The sequence below is a fragment of the Lissotriton vulgaris genome, chromosome 10, assembly GCF_964263255.1.
Source record: "Lissotriton vulgaris chromosome 10, aLisVul1.2, whole genome shotgun sequence".
In the NCBI taxonomy this organism is placed as follows: Eukaryota; Metazoa; Chordata; class Amphibia; order Caudata; family Salamandridae; genus Lissotriton; species Lissotriton vulgaris.
Window position 1 is genome coordinate 160,732,939 of NC_141698.1, and position 20,212 is coordinate 160,753,150.

At 46.2% G+C, this 20,212-nt stretch overlaps 1 protein-coding gene and 1 pseudogene across 3 annotated transcripts in view; both read right to left on the reverse strand.

The window, feature by feature from the left end:
• Positions 1-20,212, reverse strand: part of VWA3A (von Willebrand factor A domain containing 3A) — a 544,099-nt gene that overhangs the window by 110,889 nt on the left and 412,998 nt on the right. For all 3 annotated transcript variants that reach the window (XM_086940772.1, XM_086940773.1, XM_086940771.1), the window contains one exon: positions 15,135-15,279. In XM_086940772.1, the coding sequence (XP_086796898.1) occupies positions 15,135-15,279 (145 nt within the window). The remainder of the gene's footprint in view (positions 1-15,134; positions 15,280-20,212) is intronic.
• On the reverse strand, positions 8,166-8,981 carry LOC147684893 (zinc finger and BTB domain-containing protein 37 pseudogene; annotated as a pseudogene).

Sequence of the window (20,212 nt, forward strand, 5' to 3'; positions counted from 1 at the left end):
GGCAATGCTCTTGCAGAAACACATCACAAAATGGTGTGGGTGGTGGTAGTGTTGGCAGTAGTGTAGTGGGGATAGCGGTACTAGTTGTGGTGGTGATGGTGGTAGCAGTAGTGATACAGGTAGGTGCAGTAGCGTGACAGTAGTAGCAGAGGTTTCAGTGGAAATATTGACGGTGATAATAGTAATTGTGTTGATAGTAATATTGATTGTTGTGATAGTGATGAGAATGTTACTGGTGGCAGTAGCGGTATTGGTGATAGTAGTAGTAATATTAAGGCAAAAATTGCGGTATTGGTGGTGGTAATGCTGGCAGCAATGGTAGTGGTGATGATGGTAGTTGTGGTAGCCATGGTTGTCATAATGGTGGTAGTGGCAATGGTTGTGGTGATAATGGCGGCAGTGGTGATCGTTGCTGCTGTGTCACTGATGGTTATTGTGATGGTGGTGGTGGGAATGGAGTTGGTGGTAGCAAGAACAGAGTTGCTGATAATGGTAATGACGGTGGTGGTAATGCTCTTACACAAACACATGAGAACGTGGTATTAGTGCTTGCAATAACAGTAGTGGTGGTGATATAAGTAGTAGTTGTATTGCTGTTGCTAGTGATGTTGCTGGTAGAGATAGTGGTGAGGATGGTGGTAGCAGGGGTTAGAATGGAGTTTGTGGCAATAGAAATGGTGAAGATGGTAATGATGGTGGGATAATGGCGGCTGTATGTAATTATGGTGGTGGTGAAAATGGCAGTAATGTTGGCGGTGCTGATCACACAAGCACATCAAAAAATGGTGACAGTGATGGTAGTGTTGGTGGTAATGTAGTGGTGATGGTGGTAATAGTTGTAGTGGTGTTGGTGGTAATAGTGGTGATACAGGTAGCAGCAGTAGTGGTACTTTCAGTGGTAATGTTAATGGTTGTGGTGGTATTGGTTGTGGCAGTGATGGTTGTGACACTGATGAGAATAATATAACAGTGGTGAAGGTTGCAGTTGTGGTATTGGTGGTGATGTTGATAGTGGTGCTAATAATAGGGTATTGGTGGTTGTATTGGTGGTGGTATTGTTGGTGGCAGTGGTGATACTGGTGTGCATAGTGGTGGCAATGGTAGTGGTGATGATGGTGGCATTGGAGGTTGTGATTGTGGAGCTAATAATGTCAATAGAGCTGGTGGTGGGAATGAAGTTGGTGGTAGCAGAAACAGAGTTGGTGATAATGGTAATAATGGTGGAGATAGAGATGCAAGAAATTGTGATAATAGTAACAGTGGTCTTGAAGAACAAGTTACTTACCTTCGGTAATGCTTTTTCTGGTAGATACAATATCTGCCTGTGGATTCCTCACCTTGTGATTATCCCCCTTGCGTCAGCAACATTTGGAAATTCTTTTGTAGCCTCGCGCCGACGTGGACTCGGACGTCACAGAGACACGACATCGCTCGCGACTCCGCTGACATCACCGACGCCTACAATAGGCCCACACCGGCGTGATGACATCAGTTCCGCCCTTTTTTCCGTACCATCGAGGCACACGGACGGACCAATGACAGTAGATATATACAAAGTATACACAGTACACAATAGTCAAGGCAAAACACACAGTGCAAAGCAAATGCAGGAAAGCAATTGAAACATTTCCTTGACATCAAAATAAATATACATTGCAGTACAATAACCCTGGCATAGAAGAGTGGACAACGGGGAGGCGGGTGGGTCAGTGAGGAATACACAGGCAGATATTGTATCTACCAGAAAAAGCGTTACCGAAGGTAAGTAACTTGTTCTTCTGATAGATACATCTGCCGTGTGGATTCCTCACCTTGTGAATAGAGTCCCACAGCAGTCCCCACTCCCGGAGGAGGGAGTCCACTCTTCTAAACCAGAAAATCTTGAAGGACAGAGCGAGCAAAGTGACCGTCCCTCCTCACTTCGGAATCCAAGCAGTAATGCTTCGCGAAAGTGTGGAGGGAAGACCAAGTTGCCGCTCTACAAATATCCTCAACAGGCACACCTCTAGCCAACGCTGAGGTCGAAGACTTAGCTCTTGTAGAATGAGCCCTTATACCCTCTGGTGGTTCCTTACCGGCCAAAGAGTAGCAGATCTTAATGCAGAGAACGATCCATCTTGATAGGGTTCTTTTATGGACCGCCTTCCCCTTCTTGCAACCAGCAAACCCAACGAAAAGCTGGTCCTCCAAACGAAAATCCTTGGATCTGTCCAAGTAAAAGGAAACCGCCCTCTTAGGGTCCAGACGGTGCAGTCTCTCTTCCTCCTTAGAAGGGTGAGGGGGAGGATAAAAGGAAGGTAGGGTAATGGATTGACCCAAATGGAAGGGAGTCACCACCTTAGGCAGAAAAGCAGCCCTGGTCCTGAGAACCATTCGATCAGCATGAATGGTCAGGAAAGGGGGCTTAGACCTCAGAGCTTGAAGCTCACTTACCCTCCTTGCGAGGTTATTGCAACGAGGAAGACTGTATTAAAAGTAAGAAGCCTCATGGGACATTTGTGAAGAGGCTCAAATGGAGCACCCATCAGAAAGGACAAAACAAGATTTAAATCCCACTGAGGCACAATAAAAGGTGAAGGAGGGAACTTATTTGTGAGGCCCTTTAAAAATCTCAAGACCACGGGGGATTTAAAAAGAGACGGCTGGTCAGGCAAGCAGAGAAAAGCCGACAGCGCCGAAAGGTAGCCCTTCACAGTAGCAACAGCAAGCCCCTGTTGCGCCAGAGAAAGGGCAAACTGGAGAACTTCAGACAAATGGGCTCTCACAGGGTCAATAGACTTCTCCCTACACCACTCAACAAATTTCGACCACCTATAAGAATAGATGGACTTAGTGGAGTCACGCCTGGCGGATAAGATGACATCCACAAAGTCAGGCGGGAGGGAAAAGGAATTCAGGTTGCCCCGCTCAATCTCCAGGCATGAAGGTGTAATGTCTGGAGGTGGGGGTGTAGAACCTGCCCCTCCATCTGAGAGAGGAGGTCTGCCTTGAGAGGGAGACGGAGCGGCCGGTGAGAGGAGAGGTGGAGAAGATCTGAGTACCACACCCTTCTTGGCCAATCCGGGGCGAGCAATATAACTTGGGCCCGGTCTTGGCGAATCTTCCTCAGAACCCGAGGAGTCAAGGGTATGGGAGGAAACGCGTAAAGGAGTTAATTTCCCCAACTCAACTGAAACGCATCCCCCAAGGCTCCTTGCATCGGATACTGGATACTGGAGACTGCAGAATGACGGGCAGTGAGCATTCTCGCAAGTGGCAAACAGGTCCACCCGAGGATTCCCCCACATCTGAAAGATGCTGTGAACCACCTCCGGGTGAAGCCTCCACTCGTGGTCGGCAGAGAACTGCCGATTGAGACCGTCTGCTCGAACGTTCAGAACTCCAGCCAGATGATTTGCCATCAGACAAATCTGATGGTCCTGAACCCAGGACCAGAGATGCAGTGCCTCTCTGCAGAGACACTGCGATCCCACTCCTCCCTGTTTGTTGATGTACCACATCGCGGTCGTGTTGTCCGTAAGGACTTGAACTGACTGACCGCGAAGGGAAGGGAGGAAGGCCTTGAGCGCTAAACGAATCGCCCGTAACTCTAGAAGGTTGATGTGAAGCAACCTTTCCTCTGGAGACCAAAGACCCTTGACCTCCAGATCCCCCAGATGAGCACCCCACCCTAGAGTGGATGCATCCGTTATCACCGTGGCCACCGGAGGAGGCAGATGAAAAGGCTTCCCCTGAGACAGGTTGCCTTCCACGCCCCACCAAGACAGATCCGCTGCAGTTTCTCTGGAGATCTTCACTGACTCCCTAAGATCTCCGTTGTGCTGAAACCACTGCCTGCGGAGGCACCACTGGAGTGCCCTCATGTGCCAGCGTGCATGGTTGCCCAGGAGAATGCAAGAAGCCATCAGACCGAGCAGGCGAAGGACCTTCAGGACCGGAACAACCGCTCCATTGTAAAATAAAGGGACCATTTCCTGTATGTCGCGAATCCTTTGAGGTGGAGGGAATGCACGACATACAGTTGTGTCCAGTACAGCACCAATGAACAGGTTGCGCTGGGAGGGCACCAGGTGAGATTTGGGTACATTTATCGAAAAACCCAACCTGTACAACAACTGGGTTGTCTCCTGCAGATGATGAAGCACAATCTCCGACGACTCCGCTTTGATCAGCCAGTCGTCCAGATAGGGGAATACAGGAATCCCCGATCTTCTGAGATGCGCCGCCACCACTGCCATCACCTTGGTGAAGACTCGATGCGCAGTAGTAAGTCCAAACGGAAGGACCGCAAACTGATAGTGCTGCGATCCCACCGTAAAACGGAGATACTTCCTGTGCGACTTCAGGATGGGGATGTGGAAATACGCATCCTGCAAGTCGAGCGACACCATCCAGTCTTCTTCCAGCAGAGCCTGAAGAACCTGAGCAAGGGTGAGCATCTTGAATTTCTCCTGCTTCAGGTAAAAATTCAAGATCCTGAGATCCAGGATAGGACGAAGCCTGCCATCCTTCTTGTGAATCAGGAAATACCGGGAGTAGCATCCCTGACCACTTTCCCGCTCTGGGACCACCTCTATTGCACCTTTCCTCAATAGAGTTTGGACTTCCTCCTGAAGGAGAAACAGATGTTCCTCTGAGCAATACCCTTGGCAAGGAGGGTAATTGGGAGGGAATTCCCGAAAGGGAAGGGCATACCCATTTTCTACGAGATTGAGAACCCAAAGATCTGATGTAACCGATTCCCAATCTCGTAGAAAGTGGGTAAGCCGGCCCCCCACTGGGCCTACATGATCCTGAATGGCGGATCTAGGGCTGCTTTTCTGTGGCTGGGGGGTTGGTGGAGGTGGAGGAGGAATTGGGCTGACGCCCTCGAGGACGTGCTCTCTGCTTCCCCCTGTATGATCTATACAAGGTATTCTGCTGCTGCTGCTGTTGTTGCTGCTGCTGTCCTTGTCTATATGAACGAAAGGAGCGGCCAAAACCTCTAAATTTCCTGGTCGTAGAACCTCTGACCTGAAGGCCAAGAGATCTAGCCGTTGCCCTGCTGTCCTTGAATCTTTCCAAGGCCGCATCTGCTTTCCTCCCAAAGAGCCCCTCACCATCGAAAGGCAAATCCAATAAAGCAGACTGCACATCAGTTGAAAAATCGGATGACTTCAACCAGGCTGAACGCCTAGTGGCAACCGCTGTGCCCATGATCCTTGCCACTGAATCCGTAGTATCAAGCCCGCTTTGGATGACTTGACGGGCAGCCGCTTGAGAGTCAGACAAGGCTTCCTCAAAGTCTTTTCTGCTATCCTCAGGAACCTTAGTGATTAATGAACGCATAGAGTCCATTAGAGCATGAATGTATCTTCCCATTAGGCAAGTGGCATTAGAAGATTTCAGTGCCATACTAGCCGAAGAAAAAGTCTTTTTTGCAATTTGGTCCTGTTTCTTGGCCTCTTTGTCGCCAGGCACCTGCGGAAAAGCCCCAATCGACTTTTTAGAACATGCAGCCTGAATCACCAAACTCTCAGGAGACGGGTGTGATGCCAAGAATGCAGGGTCCTCAGGAGCCACCCTATATCTCCTAGCCACATTTTTGGAAACTGCAGGAGCAGAAAAAGGCTTTTTCCATACCTCCATAATGGGTTCCTTTAAGGCTTCATTAAATGGAAGTAAAGGCTCCACTGCTGAACTTGGAGAATGAAGAACCTCAGTCAGTAAATTCGACTGAAATTCGACAGTAGGCAAAGACAAACCCAAAAGTCCAGCTGCCTTCTTCATGACTCCATGATATGGTTGAACATCCCTGGAGGGTGCATCAGATCCCGAAGGCAAAGACCATTCCGGTGAAAACTCGAGACCACTTGCCTCTGCCAGGTCGTCGAAACTACCCCCATCCAGGTCACCTTCCTCCATGTCAGAAGAAGACTCATCAATCCTCTGTTGTTCAAGCAGACGTTGAGCTTCTCTTCGAGACCTGAATTTAACTCGAAGTGCAGCCGAATCCAAAGCCGAATCCGACGGCGCCGGAGCCGACTTCGGACCCAAATCCGAGGGCTTGGAAGGAGGATCCATAGACTTGCTTGGAGCCGGTGACGTCGGAGCCGGAGTCATCGACTTCGGGCGAGCCGGCGTCGATACCGGCGTCGACCCTGGTGGAGCTTGGTACTGCCGAAAACCGGAGAGAGTTTTCCCGAAGGGACCCAGAAAGGACTGGGAAATAGTAACACTAAAAAAGGGGGGTTTCCTTTCTGTGGTTATTTCATAATTCTTGTACAGTAGATCAAACCAATAGTACCAGACACCTGTTGTGAAACAGTTTTTAACTTGTAGATGTTTTACAATATCCTCAAAAATATATATACATATAAACAAAAAGTTGTATCAAAAGTCACATTTATTAAAAAAGGAAGACACAAGTATAAATGCTAGAGAATTCAAACAATATCATAAAAATACATACATATACTTTTCTTCCAAACATTACAATATAAAAACATAAGAAGACATAATAAAAGAACACTGTTGTCGACGCGTTTCGGTGCTTAGTCGGATAAGACACCTTCTTCAGGACTAATGATTAAAACTTCATAAATTCTTAAAGCATTTTCAATTTGCTATGCCAGTCTTGATCCTGGAGCGGAAAGTTCCTTTAGTTTGTAAATTCACCTCTGTTTGCCAATCTAGAGGATTTGGTAACGGTGTGCGGATACCAGGAATTTAGATGGGCATTTCTCAAAGCGCCTACTTTCTGTATAGGTCGACTTAGGTTATTCGGGAGCCTTCTTACAAGTAAATTGCTTGTTTAGACAAACTTCACATCTAGATTGAATTACATGCGCGCAGTCTGCCTGGTCTCCCCGGTCTCCAGAGTCAGTATGGAGCGCGGGGCACGTTTTGGATATATTGCTGCTTGGGCTCTCAATGTAGTCTTGTGCGCGCGGTCTGCCTGGTCTCCCCGGTCTCCAGCGTCGACAACAGTGTTCTTTTATTATGTCTTCTTATGTTTTTATATTGTAATGTTTGGAAGAAAAGTATATGTATGTATTTTTATGATATTGTTTGAATTCTCTAGGATTTATACTTGTGTCTTCCTTTTTAGGTTTCGCTGGGGGGCGGAGCCGTTAGGCTCCTCCTCCAGCAAAATCTGTAGTTTCTAGTATGGGTGACTTTAACCCGCCTCTCTGCTTCATTGGCTAGCTCCATAAATGGAGGCTAGCCATTGGAACAGAGAGGCGTCCGTCAATGCCGGACCAGACACGGGGGCGTTCCCGAGATTCTTTGGCTTTTGCCGACGTCACGCGACGCCGGGAACGCCCCCGTGTCTGGTCCGGCCGGCCGTGCTTGCTGCTGTCCTCCCTCCTCCCGCCGTCCCCACGTTTCCCTCCTCCCTCCCGACGTCCGTGTCCTTTCCCGCCCCCCTCGTCCTCTCCCGCCCCCCTCGTCCTCTCCCGCCCGCCCCCCTCGTCAGGTTTCTTCAGCCGGCCGGCCGGCCAATCCTAGCGCGGCCGGCCGGAAGTGCCCGCCCCCCCGCCGCCCAGGGGAAGAAGGAAGACGGCGGCCCACAAGAAGTATGGCGGCCCACGCGGGGCTCCCGTGGCCTGCCTGGAGGGAGCCCCGGAAGAAGCGGAGGACGTTGCCGGGCAGGTGTTGCCGAGTAGGACAGCTGCAGCCCCGCGCCTCCGCCCACGGTGAGTGCTGTGTTGCTCGGGTGTTGCGTGGCTCCGCACGCAGGGTGCACACGGCTGCGGCAGCGGCACGGATCCCCTGAACGGTGTCCCCCGGCCTCATTCACGAGGGTGGCGGTCTCCCGCTTCTGCCCAGCCCCCATCCACTCTCTTGTTTCCCCGGAGCGGAAGAAGCAGCCCGTGGTGCTGACCGGTCAGACCCCCGCCGGATTTCAGGTCCTCTCTCACTCACACGTAGTCCTATTGAGGACTGGGTCCCATTCTACACTTGTCCAATTAATAAAAGTCTAATCGCGTCATGATTTTTTCCAATCAAAATACTACATTACTAGGTTATCGAGCTACATGAAACTCGATCGTACAACCAGCGGTGGACTGCTTTTAGTAAGTTGTATAAGGAACGCAGATGTATAGTTCCTCTATCAAAATTAAACAACACAGTTGCAAAAGGAAGTCAATATTGTGTGTGAATAAAAAAATAATGCACACTCACCTGTCCATTTCACTGCTAGTTGGCCGGGCTACCTTGATTCCAGATGACCCCAGTCCATAGCTCTCCTGACTCCCAGATCCATGGTCCGTGGTATCAATCACCATAGCCGTCACCTCCTCAGCACTGCTCCCATCTTCTCCAGATGGCTGGTTTTCCACTCCAAGCCACTCCTCCATGTTCTCACTCTTGATTCTCATCCCATCAACTACTTGCACATCATCCTCACTCCGCCCACTGCGATCCGCCGCCCCTGTCTCAACATACCACTGTCCTACCCGGTTAATGCGCAATATTGGCTCACGACTTTCTGCGTCCGAACTCTGTTCAATTATTTGAGGGCTGGTGGACTCCTCGGGGGGGCTCAGCTCCCGGAGGTCCAGCACTGTGCTGACCTGACCATGCCGGCTGCCACGTGGGGTGCTGTGACGTGGGCTCAAGCTCTGGCTCACTCGGTGAGAATCAGGCAGTCGCTCTGCAGGTTTTGGGTGACTAAGTTCTTGCTCTGTGTCCTCAGTGCTAATTTTGAAGTGGATGCCCTCCAGAATCTGCGTACATTTGTCAATGACATGCTGCATCTGCAGGAAACTGGCAGCAGTCAGATAACTGATGATGTCCGCCAGCTGCAGGCAGATACGGCCCGTGTAACAAAAGGATAGGAGACGTTCAAACACGGTGGGGTTAATGTATTCCAATGGCTCAAAGCTAGGCAAGGTGGTTGATGGTTTTTAATAGCAGCGCCTCTCTTCGCAGCCTCTGACAGACCGCCAAGGCACTCACCTGAGACTTGGCACCTTGTCATTTCGGATTCTCATTCTGCTTTATTCTCATGGAGAACTGGCATACATCTGTACTTTGAGATAATAGTTCCACATGTAAAAAAAAACACACCTCTCCGTAAAGACCTGAATCAAGTTGGGTGGAAAACAAACTGAAAACCAAGGACCAAATGATATGACAACTCAGTATTGGTTTGTCTACAATTACTGTGCATTTCTAAAAGTTCACGTATCAACTTGCCTTTTGCACCCTGCTGCACCCTTTCACACATCAGTTCCAAACATTCAACAGCTTGGGCCAGGTTTCCCTTCACCACACTGCCTAGAGAAGCCCGTTCTGCCATGGCGTTTAAATCCTCATTCATGAATTTGTCATCTTTTGCCAGGAAAGCAAAAGCATCTCACGTATCAAACTCCTACCTTGTGTCTCTGAAAACCACTTGTCACAAACTGTGGTAATGTAACTCTTTGGCTTAGAATGTTTAGAATGTGTCATGAAGTCAATGAAGCTCTGCATTCTGATTGTTAGCAGAAGCTCCAGTGCCCCTTTAATGAAGAGACCTATCTCCTTGTATAAATCTACAAGAACCACCTTTGACTGCCTGAATTCATCTTTATCAGACAAACCTTAACCAATCGCTAGTATCTGCAATAGTCGCCTCATCCTTATTTTACTGCCTGCAAAAAATCCAGCCTATGACAAAAGGGTTCTATTTTGCAGTCACCTCACCTTTAGTAACTAATATTTTTTTAAGCGATTCGTGGCCCGAGGCATCAGATTGCTCAATAGCAATCCTGGAAAAAGCTTAAATCTTCAATATTCATCAAATGCTTCAAAACGAAGGATGCTCTAAAACATGCAGCCGGTGCACTACTCATCTCCTGGCCTGATTACGGGGAAGTCACTTGTCATAGGCATCCTTAGGATCCAGCTCAGTGCTCGAAGCAGACCCACATGCAGCAGCAAAGTTAATATCTTGCATCAAGCAACAGGGTACATAATTCCAGTATTAGCTTTCAAGAATTTATTTGAGATATTTGAAGAGCACATGGTTACCCACTAGCGTGTTCTAGCACTGTATGCAGTAACTTAGGTTTCATTCAATTTTTAAGCAGAAAGTGGGATAACATGTGTAGGGCCCATGATATTTATAGCCAATGACATACACAAAGACTTAGACAGTGATAGCTTAATTGTTGGTTAATTGTTGAGGAAGGTTCAAGAGTAGGTGGACAGAAATCGCACCTGGTAAATTAAAAACTTTACTTTTAATTTCACTTCACAGACCCGTACAACAAATGCACATAGCACGAACCACATATTTGGCCATGTGGGAAACTAGTAGAAAGGCCGGGCTTTTGCAAATGCCCCATATCAACAACCAGCAGATAATGTTTTACTGCCCATGACAATGGAGAAAGCTGCCAAATAAATACTGATGGCCAAAACCCTAAGGTGCGTGGATGACTGTTTTAAGGAAGGTCAATACATTACTAATAAATAATTTATTGACAGAGTCTGATTTACTATATCACACTTTCCTATACTACCGACTATATGCATCAGCCAAGTCTGCATTCTCATCCTTCATCTGTTAGCAACTCACCTTTGTCCCGTTGCAAAGCAAGATTACATCAAACAACTAGAAATACTCAGTGCCCAGGCTATAGTTAATGTTTACTGAGAACTGTGTTGGTGATATGTCCAGTTGCAGAGCAGTTGCACCAAGACTTTACCTCCCCAACTGATTATTACACATTGCTCTACTGCTGCAGATTTCCTTCTGTCCCGTCCCTATTTCATTATTAGTGCATTGCGTGTGATAGAGTTGGTTCTTTTCCATTCTGTTGTGGTGTTTTCCCTGGCCCACAGTTGATGCATGTCTTGCTTGGAAAGGGATATCATGTCCCCTAGTTGAAGTATTGGTGTTCTCTGCTCCATTGTCTTGTTGCTCTAGTGTTTTTGCCTCAAATCAAAATCCTACACTTCTATTCAGTATTATCTGTTGTGTTCTCAATGATTTGTCAGGTCCTTGCTCATTCTCTGACGCAAAGTATGTGCCTCCTGTTCTATGATGGGTGTACCCCGGGACCTTTTGCTTTCTGTGTGTCTGTGTATTGCCTGTACATAAATCCATGTGCTTCTTCTCCCAGTGTAGGCATATCCCCTCTTATATGTGCCATTGTCCATTTGTTCCCTGATCACGTGTAAGTGTATCCCTGTGTCCGGTCCCAATGTTAACTGCATGCCTGTTATCCTAGTCTCCATGTTAGTGTACCCCTGATCCTGGTATCAGTATATCATTGCCCCTCTGTTGCTGTACTGGCAACTCTAAAAAGTGTCAGTGTCCAATGTTAGGTCTCTTGTCACTTTATTAGTATATTATTGCCCCAGTGATGCTTTATTGACAAATCTTGTGTGTGTCTATGTCCAGTGTTGTGTCTCCCTACTCCGGTGTATGCGTTTCCTTGTCCTAATTCAGAATATTTTAGTGTAATTGTATTTCACTTGTTTTCCTCGTTGTAAATTTCCCATCATGAATGATCCCTGTTCGGTTGTCATTGTAGACAATGCCTCAGTGTCTTTACTGTGTTCTCTTTCCTATTGTAAGCATTATTTGTTTGAGTGTTATTGATTGCTTGTCTTTCTCAGTGTATTCCTTCAACCAAATCATGCCTGCCTGCTCCAGCAACATTTCGCTCCACTAATGCTCTTTTTACTGTCCCATTATTGGTGTTTGTGGCTGTCCTAGTTATTATGAAATATTGCAGCTTTTTCAACTCTTTGACGTGAATAAGGCGTTGTTTATATAGCTATTTGTTTCTGTTGAAACAATGAAGTTTGTGTGTGTCTACCTCCTATCCCAGTGTGCTTTGCACTTTGCCTCATTGTGGCCAAACTGTCTGCCCGGTGTAAATTACTGTATCTGATATCCATGTTTGTTCAGAAAAGTGAAGTGTTGATTATGTTTTCCCCTCCTTTAACCACCCAATCCGTCTGCCCCTTGCAGTTTAGCTTGTTCAGCTGTTTGCTGAACAAGCTTGGCCACCTCCCTTGTGGACTTGGACTCTCCTAAGAACGATCTTGCTTCGTTCTTAGATTCTGACCGACACAAAGCTGCCTGGAACCACTGCCTGTGTGGAACCACTGCTGCTGTATTTTACATGTAAGTGGTGTCTCAGCCAGCATGGGTAATCAAACACTCTGCACTCTTTCTCTTATTAATCTAACTTTGACGGGTTCCAAAAATACACTGATCCATTCATCATCTTTGACAGGTGCCTGGTAAGGCCACATTTAATATAATGGCCCTGAGAGCTCAACATTTCAGGCTCATTTTACTGTAGTTAAAAGGCGGGTACTCCTTAGCAGTGTAGCTCTTGTCTTGATTTTCGGGTGAAATTTCCTTAATCGGAAATTCAGGAATGTGTTCTTTGATTTAGGAGTGGAAGGGGTTTTCTATTTTCTTCCATTCGCAGTGTTGGCAGTGTTGAACATTACTCACCTGTGATGAGCCTGGAAGAGGTAGTGACCTCACAGACGAGTGCTTTCAGGCCTGTTGTGTTTCACACACTGACTTTTAGAAAGCGAATCAAACTTTTCTTTTGATTTTTAGGTTACTCCTAATGCTGTAGTCATTGTGTCTCTACATAGGTTTGATAATGACATCCTCTCAGCCGAGTAAAAAGATACAGGAAGATATTGAGAGCAATAAATTGAAATACAATATGTACATATAGAGCTACAATTAAAAGGCGGAATCTTGATTCTTATTCAAGGACACTTTTCACTAGGTAAGACCTGGCAAAGTGTGTCCATGTAATATAGCCCTGAGTGTCGAAGGCAAATGCTGAAATGTAAAAATAACAATTTCAGCAATAACTCTAAAACCCTCAGGGCAGTCTCCTAATGGAAGGGTAACACCATAACCGGAAATTATCACACTCCATGCTTTCGGGATTTTCAGGTAAAATATTGCTGCATCAGGAGTGCCTTAAAAACTTAAGTGTGAGGGCTGTGACAGCTGTGAGGGCTGTGACAGCTGTGAGGGATGTGAGAACTGTGTGGGCTGTGAGAGCTGTGTGGGCTGTGAGAGCTGTGTGGGCTGTGAGAGCTGTGTGGGCTGTGAGAGCTGTGTGGGCTGTGAGAGCTGTGTGGGCTGTGAGAGCTGTGTGGGCTGTGAGAGCTGTGTGGGCTGTGAGAGTTGTGTGGGCCGTGAGAGTTGTGTGGGCCGTGAGAGTTGTGTGGGCCGTGAGAGTTGTGTGGGCTGTGAGAGTTGTGTGGGCTGTGAGAGTTGTGTGGGCTGTGAGAGTTGTGTGGGCTGTGAGGGCTATGTGCGCTGTGAGAGCTGTGTGGGCTGTGAGGGCTGTGTGGGCTGAGAGAGCTGTTGGCAATGTAAATAACAATGGCATTTATTTATAAGTTAAAAAAAAAAAGAAATGTCATGAGCAATGCCAATAACTCTAACTTTTCCAAAGGCGAAACCATTGCATTGTAAATGCTTGTTTAATAAATGTGACTTTTGATACAACTTTTTGTTTATATGTATATATATTTTTGAGGATATTGTAAAACATCTACAAGTTAAAAACTGTTTCACAACAGGTGTCTGGTACTATTGGTTTGATCTACTGTACAAGAATTATGAAATAACCACAGAAAGGAAACCCCCCTTTTTTAGTGGAGCTTGGTACTGCCACAGCGGAGTCGAGGTTGGCATGTACGGCATGAATGGTGCCGGAGCATATGAGTGAGGAACACCCAAATTAAAGGACATAGGACCCATGGGACCCGAAGGCGCACCAGAGGGGTACCATGTTCTTGAGAAAACACCATACATTGCGTTTAAAAACGCGGAAGGGTCCTGACCTGGTGTCGGGAATGGTGGATGCTCAGGATGACCTCGAGGTAGGTTTGAATCTGTTTCTTCAACAGGATTCGAAGACTCTCCCTCATCAGGAACTCCATCGGCGTCATCCGGAGCCGGAGAATGAGCCGGAGACGGAGCCGGAGTCGGATCCGGAAACGGAGCCGGAGAATGGACCACCGACTCCGAAGGCGAAGCCTCACCTTCATGATCCGACACTTGTGGAGGAATCACTTTCGACTTCACCCTCCTGGGAGACTTTGATCTTGAACCAGACTTATCCCCTGAATGATGACGGGATTCATGCCTCCTCTTCTTATGCTTTTTCCGAGAACCGGAAGCGTGGTCAGACGAAGACTTAGTGGCCGACGTCTCACGAGACCTCGACCTGGATCTCGACTTCGATCTCCTTGAGTGCTCCGAAGATTTTCTAACCTTACTCGCTTTAAGCTTGGCCATAAGAAGCTTCGATTCCCTCTCTCGAAGTGCCTTCGGATTCATCTTCTGGCACGATGAACACCCTTCAACGTCGTGATCCGAGCTCAAACACCATATGCATTCTTGGTGAGGGTCCGTAACGGACATCATCTTCCCACATTCTCTACAAGGCTTAAACCCTGTCTTCTTTGTCGACATGACAACCGAGCAAAAAGGTCAGAGAATGGAGAATCGGGGAGAATCGAGCAAACAAAGTATAAAAGATACTAGAAGCTACAGAGTAACCCGTTAAACCGTTAGCGTCAACAACGCGGAAAAAAGGGAACTGATGTCATCACGCCGGCGTGGGCCTATTGTAGGCGTCGTGACGTCAGCGGAGTCGCGAGCGATGTCGTGTCTCTATGACGTCCGAGTCCACGTCGGCGCGAGGCTACAAAAGAATTTCCGAATGTTGCTGACGCAAGGGGGATATTCACAAGGTGAGGAATCCACACGGCAGATGTATCTATCAGAAAGTGGTAATGGTAATGATGGTAATGGTGGTTGTAATGGTTTGGGTGTGAACAATAAGGATTGGTAATGGGAATGCTGGAAATGGTGAGGGTGCTTATGGTAATGCTGTTACACAAACACATGAGAGCATGGTGGTAGTGCTTTCCATAACTGAGGTGGTGATGGTGGTAGAAGTGGTAATAGAGGGGGCAGCAGTATGGGTGATATTTGTGGTATAAGTAGTGCTGTGTGGGATGATGTTGGTGGTGGTAGAATTGTTAGTGGTGAGGATAGTGGTAGTAGGGGTGTTGCTGATAGAGGCAGAATTGGTGATGTTGGCGATGACGTGATGATTTCAGTAACCAAGGATACTTTTAATGTAAAAACTAACCTGCAAAGCCTCAAGAACACTGGCATGTCCATGGGCTTTGACCTTTGATACCCACTGAACGGCATCATGGCAGGCTTCATCTGTAGCTTCCACTAGACAGTCTTGCCAAGCATCTGCATATTCTGCAAAGCTCATCAGGTTAAACCTGTGAAAAACATATGCACATTATTGCAAATAAACTCAGGAGCTGACGCTTACATCTTAATTTGGAATGTAAATGTCCAAGAGTGCAACACTATCAGTAGTCAGCATTTATTTCATTCACTTTATGTGACGTGAAATATTTTGGGTTAATAATAACTTTTTCTACCCACATATTTTCGTAACAACATTTTGTCCGTTTCTAAGCTTTGCAACCATACTCGATTTACCTATTCCATGAAGATAGAGCAGAAGATTGATGAGGTCTGGATTCTTGGATGGCTCTGATCAGACTACAGATGCATTTCCAGAGCCATGTTAGACATAGGGCACACTGCCCTGCTTGCACTATGGCAAACCTTTACCTTGGTGCAATAAGAGCAGACCAGGCAAAAAGGAGGTAAACTATAGGCACAGACCAGACAAGAAATGAGGTAAACCTTTACTACCCTGTTGCTGCTAAACCTGTTTAGTTGGCATTAGGACTGTATGCACTTAACCCCTGATAACCAGTGGTTGAGTGCCTATGTTCTCTCCATTAAACATGGTAAACTTGGTATACATGTAACTGGCACATTTAATGTACTTACATGTCATTAGTAAATGGTACTACAAGTACCCAGGGACTATAACCCAAATTCTATAAATAGGCTGCAGCACAAATTGTACTACCCACTAAAGTAGCAATGTAAAACATTTCTCAGGCCTGCTGCAGCCTCTAGTGCAGTTTTTTTTTCATAAACTGAATTTTAATATTTTGAGCAAATAACCACAGTGTTACACAACAAAACACTTTGATGTAATATTGATCTTGGAGTTGTACAGTACAATTATTGCTGGGTAAATACATTTTAAAACATCCCACAATATGTTAAACAAATTAGAGAGGATAGCACTCCTATGAAACAATAATTGTAATAATTTAGGGCAAAATTAAGTAGCCCCTAGTGTGTGAAACTCTAGTATTTATAGAGTAAGCACAGAGACATGTAGTAAGAAGATATTCAATGGCAATGATAGAGTTCTGAGATATAGTCCACTTGTTTTTATCTTCAATCTTTATTCTTATGATTCCAAAGCACAGGTTATTCCAGCAGGATCCCACAATATGTTATCTACTTCCCCCATATCTTTTCATGTTTCCTAGGGAGGCCCCAGGATATGTAGACAGCTTTTTCCTGCATGGCGCACCAGTCTATGCCCTCTTGCAAGGAGCTAGTGGGGGAGGGGAATCCACCTTCCAGAATCTGGCATGTCTCTTTTAGCTAGTGCAGACCGATCCCCACCAGGGTTCTGTACCCAACTGTATCGCTGATCCAGTCTAGTACTCCAGCCGTGCGATTACAGGGGGTCCGTCTATCTGCCTTCCAATCTCTCTGGGTAGTGTGGTGAAGATTGTTTTCCAGTAATAGGCAATCTAGGGGCACTTCCATACTAGGTGACAGAAATGAGCTTGCAGCTCTGAGCATCTGCAACACGTCTTAAAGTATTTTTTCACTGTAGCACAGCTATCTCTCCCATAGACTAACATTTGGTTACCATATTACACTTAATAAGTGATAACTTCAGTTTGGGAGCAGGTAGAAAAATACTTTTTTCCACTCATTTGAATTGTAATTTAAAATCAATTTTAATGGTAAAATTGGATTTTAAATTACTATTCTGAAAATGCCACTTTAAGAGAGATGACATTATACTGCCTAAACAAAATTGGCCTTTCTGCCAGTTGTCAGGGTCACATGACTGATGATGACTCTCCTGTGGTATGATGTGTATTCCTTTCAGACAGTGAACCAAAGGGCCCTGCGTTTACGGAAGAGCATTCTTCACCTGAACAGGATGGCCTTGGGGTTGTACTCAGCCCTTTCTGAGCTTCAAAGGGTAGCCGAGGGCTGTGCCCCCCTTTCTGACTGCTGATGGGGTCTGCCCTGTCTCTGGCAAATGCAGTTGACACCTGGTCCTACCTGCCCTTTGTTAACATAAACAGCTTGGAGCCAAACTAAGGGGAAGGGGCAGAACTGACCAGAACCAGTTTGGGAGTATTGCTCCAACACAATGGCATCCTCAGAACCACTCATCAGAACACTCCTGGACCTGTGGAAGATTCTGAGGGGCTGCTCGCTATCTGAAGAAGATATGTATCTGTATGCTTTGAACCTAGGAAACCAGAGGTGACTTCATGGGTTTGATGGCCAACCTCCTGTTTGACAAATGCAAAAATCACAGTTGATGGACAGAATGCAGAACAATGTCATACATTCACCCCAGTACAGAGATCTGGGCCTAAATCCATCGTTTTTTTGCACTCCACACCACCCCAGTTCAGACATGGCCATATGCAAATCAGTCTGACCCTGTGCCTCATGGGAACAGTCCAGCCCGAACTGCCAAGCCATGCCTGCCCTGGACCAGAAACAAGCTTCCGAGGACCGGTTTCTGGCATTCCAGCCGTCTTCAGCCCAGCTTGCTTGAATCCAGTGGTGTGGAGAGCATGGGACTCACGTCTGAGCATACCCATCCCACTTGCTTTTTACCCTCCCACTTCTTCTTTTGAGAATTGAGATTATTTTTATACTGGATTCAGGGAAGCCGGGCTGAAGACGGCTGGAATTTGCTTAATTCGGGAAAGAAGATTTGGTCAACTATGTTACTGTGAGGACAAGAAAACCCTAAACTTTATTAGATAGTAGGTCCTAGTAGGTCCTTCCATTGGTGCTTTACGATTGACATGCAAATAAATGATGTGCCAGAGAGGAAGACATTATTCAGAGATTATATCACATGTTATTGAATTAGTGCTGTTAGCAAACTGATTCCCAATTTTTAGAGGGAGAGAATTATTTGTATCAAATTGAATCTGAAGAGCCTCTAATCTTGGTAAGAAATTTCGAGGGCTTGGGAAAATAACAGTTGAGTGAAATAATATAATTTAGAAATAGCAATGTGTTTGTATCATGCTCTGTGATCTGAATTTGAGCAGCATCCTTAGGTGAACGCTTGACCTTGATGCAGACGGGCTTGTCTATGACGCATCCATTGTGAGCGCCTGCTGCACAGACATCCTAATAAAGCCCCTAAATGTCCAATAAAGGTTGGCCTATGTACTCTGCTACTGAACTACCACATTAACACTACAGCAGGAGAGAGAGGGGAAGAAGCCCTTTTTGTTGGAAAGAGCTATCACAGAACGCATGAGTCACTTCTTACACCCCTTAAAGAGGAAAAGGTGCCTGTAACGTTTAAAAGAAATCTGTTCAGCTAACTTGGTCAGATTAAAGCTATGTCCTGTTTTCCTATTTCTGTGCTGACACGCGAAGGGAACTTCTAAATAACTAACTGAGGTTAGGTACAAAATCTCTTCTGGGAACTTAGGATATCAAACCTACAGTAGGGAAGAGCAGGAGTAGGAATGTTCTTTGGTGGAGAGCGGATTCCACTGATCAGTGAACCCAATTTGGTAGAATGAAAACCACCACAGAAGAGATTTACTGTACACGGGAAGGAACAATGACTAACATCACAAAGGAGTAGCCATCATCCTGAGCAAGGGGACAGAGAATGCCTAATTGAGCGGAAACCAATCAGTAGTAGACTCACGACAGCCAGGTTAAAAGGTAGGCACATCAATACCACCAATATTCAGTGCTATGTGCTAATAAATTACTCTGAGGAAACAGACAAGGACATGTACTACCAAGCGATGCAAGCTAAACTTGAAGTTGTGCCAAACCACAACTTGAAGATTGTGATGCGTTACCGGAATGCTAAAATGGGGAATGATAACACCAACCACAACAGAGCTGTGGGAAAGGAAGGTAGTGGAACAATGTCTGTCAATGGAGAAAGACTGTTGACATTTTCTGGTCATAGAGGGGACTATCTCCCCAATTTGTGACATTCACAAACTTGGTGCTCATCCAGTGGCAGAGACAGAAGCCAGATTAACCACCTGATGATACCTGGAGAACCTTACTGCAAAATATTAGTGAGCAGGGGAACACACATCAGCAGTGATCACCATCTAGTGACACCTTTTGTAAAGTTGAAGCGAAAAGAAAAACAGAACTGAAAACATCAGGATGACAGCACTCTATGGAGGGAAATAACAGGACCTCAAGACAACAATGCATTAGTCTTACCAATCAACAACAGCTTCCAGCTCCTGACACAGTAGATTAGTCTGAGACAGCTGCCGAAGTGGGCAATACAAAATGGGAACTGGTCTCTTAAATATGTAAGAATGGCAGTGAAAAATATCTGAGGGCCGAGTCAAAGAAAAGAAAGAATGGATAAGACAAGACGCATAGCAAGCTATTGAAGACAGGAGGGCAGCAAAAAAGAAATTTATGGGGGCCAATATGAGAGGCTGCAGGAGAAGTACAAGCACCAATACACAGACACAAATAGAGAAGTCTGAAGAATAATGAGAACAGACAATCAGTCATAAATGAATAACCTTTTTGACTAAGCAGAGGAGGCAGCCAATAGAAGAGAACAGGGGGAGGCCTTCAACATCAGGAGGATAGTCCATGATAAATCTTCTGCAACATATAACCCTCCTTTCATGGACAAGCAAGGCACACTACTCACAACAGAGAAAAAGCAGGAATACTGGCCGGAGGTAGGGGAACTCTTGAATGCGGTGACAGACAGAGAGGTGGACTTTGATATGGCGGCATGTTTACTGCTCTGGTTCCCTCACACTAAAAAAACGAAAATTACAAGCAAATTTATTGATCTGGGACTCATGTTGGCACAGAGAGAAATAACTTGGCACTGGAAATCTAGAGAAGGCCCTTCAGTGAGGAGATGGATGAATGAACTGTTGAAATGGGCAGGCTGTGAAGGAATTATCAGACTGCGGCAGGCTACTAGGCTTGGCAGGGAGAGCTGTTTGGAAATGGCGAGAGCTTGGGAGATGGTGGTTCAAGCATTGC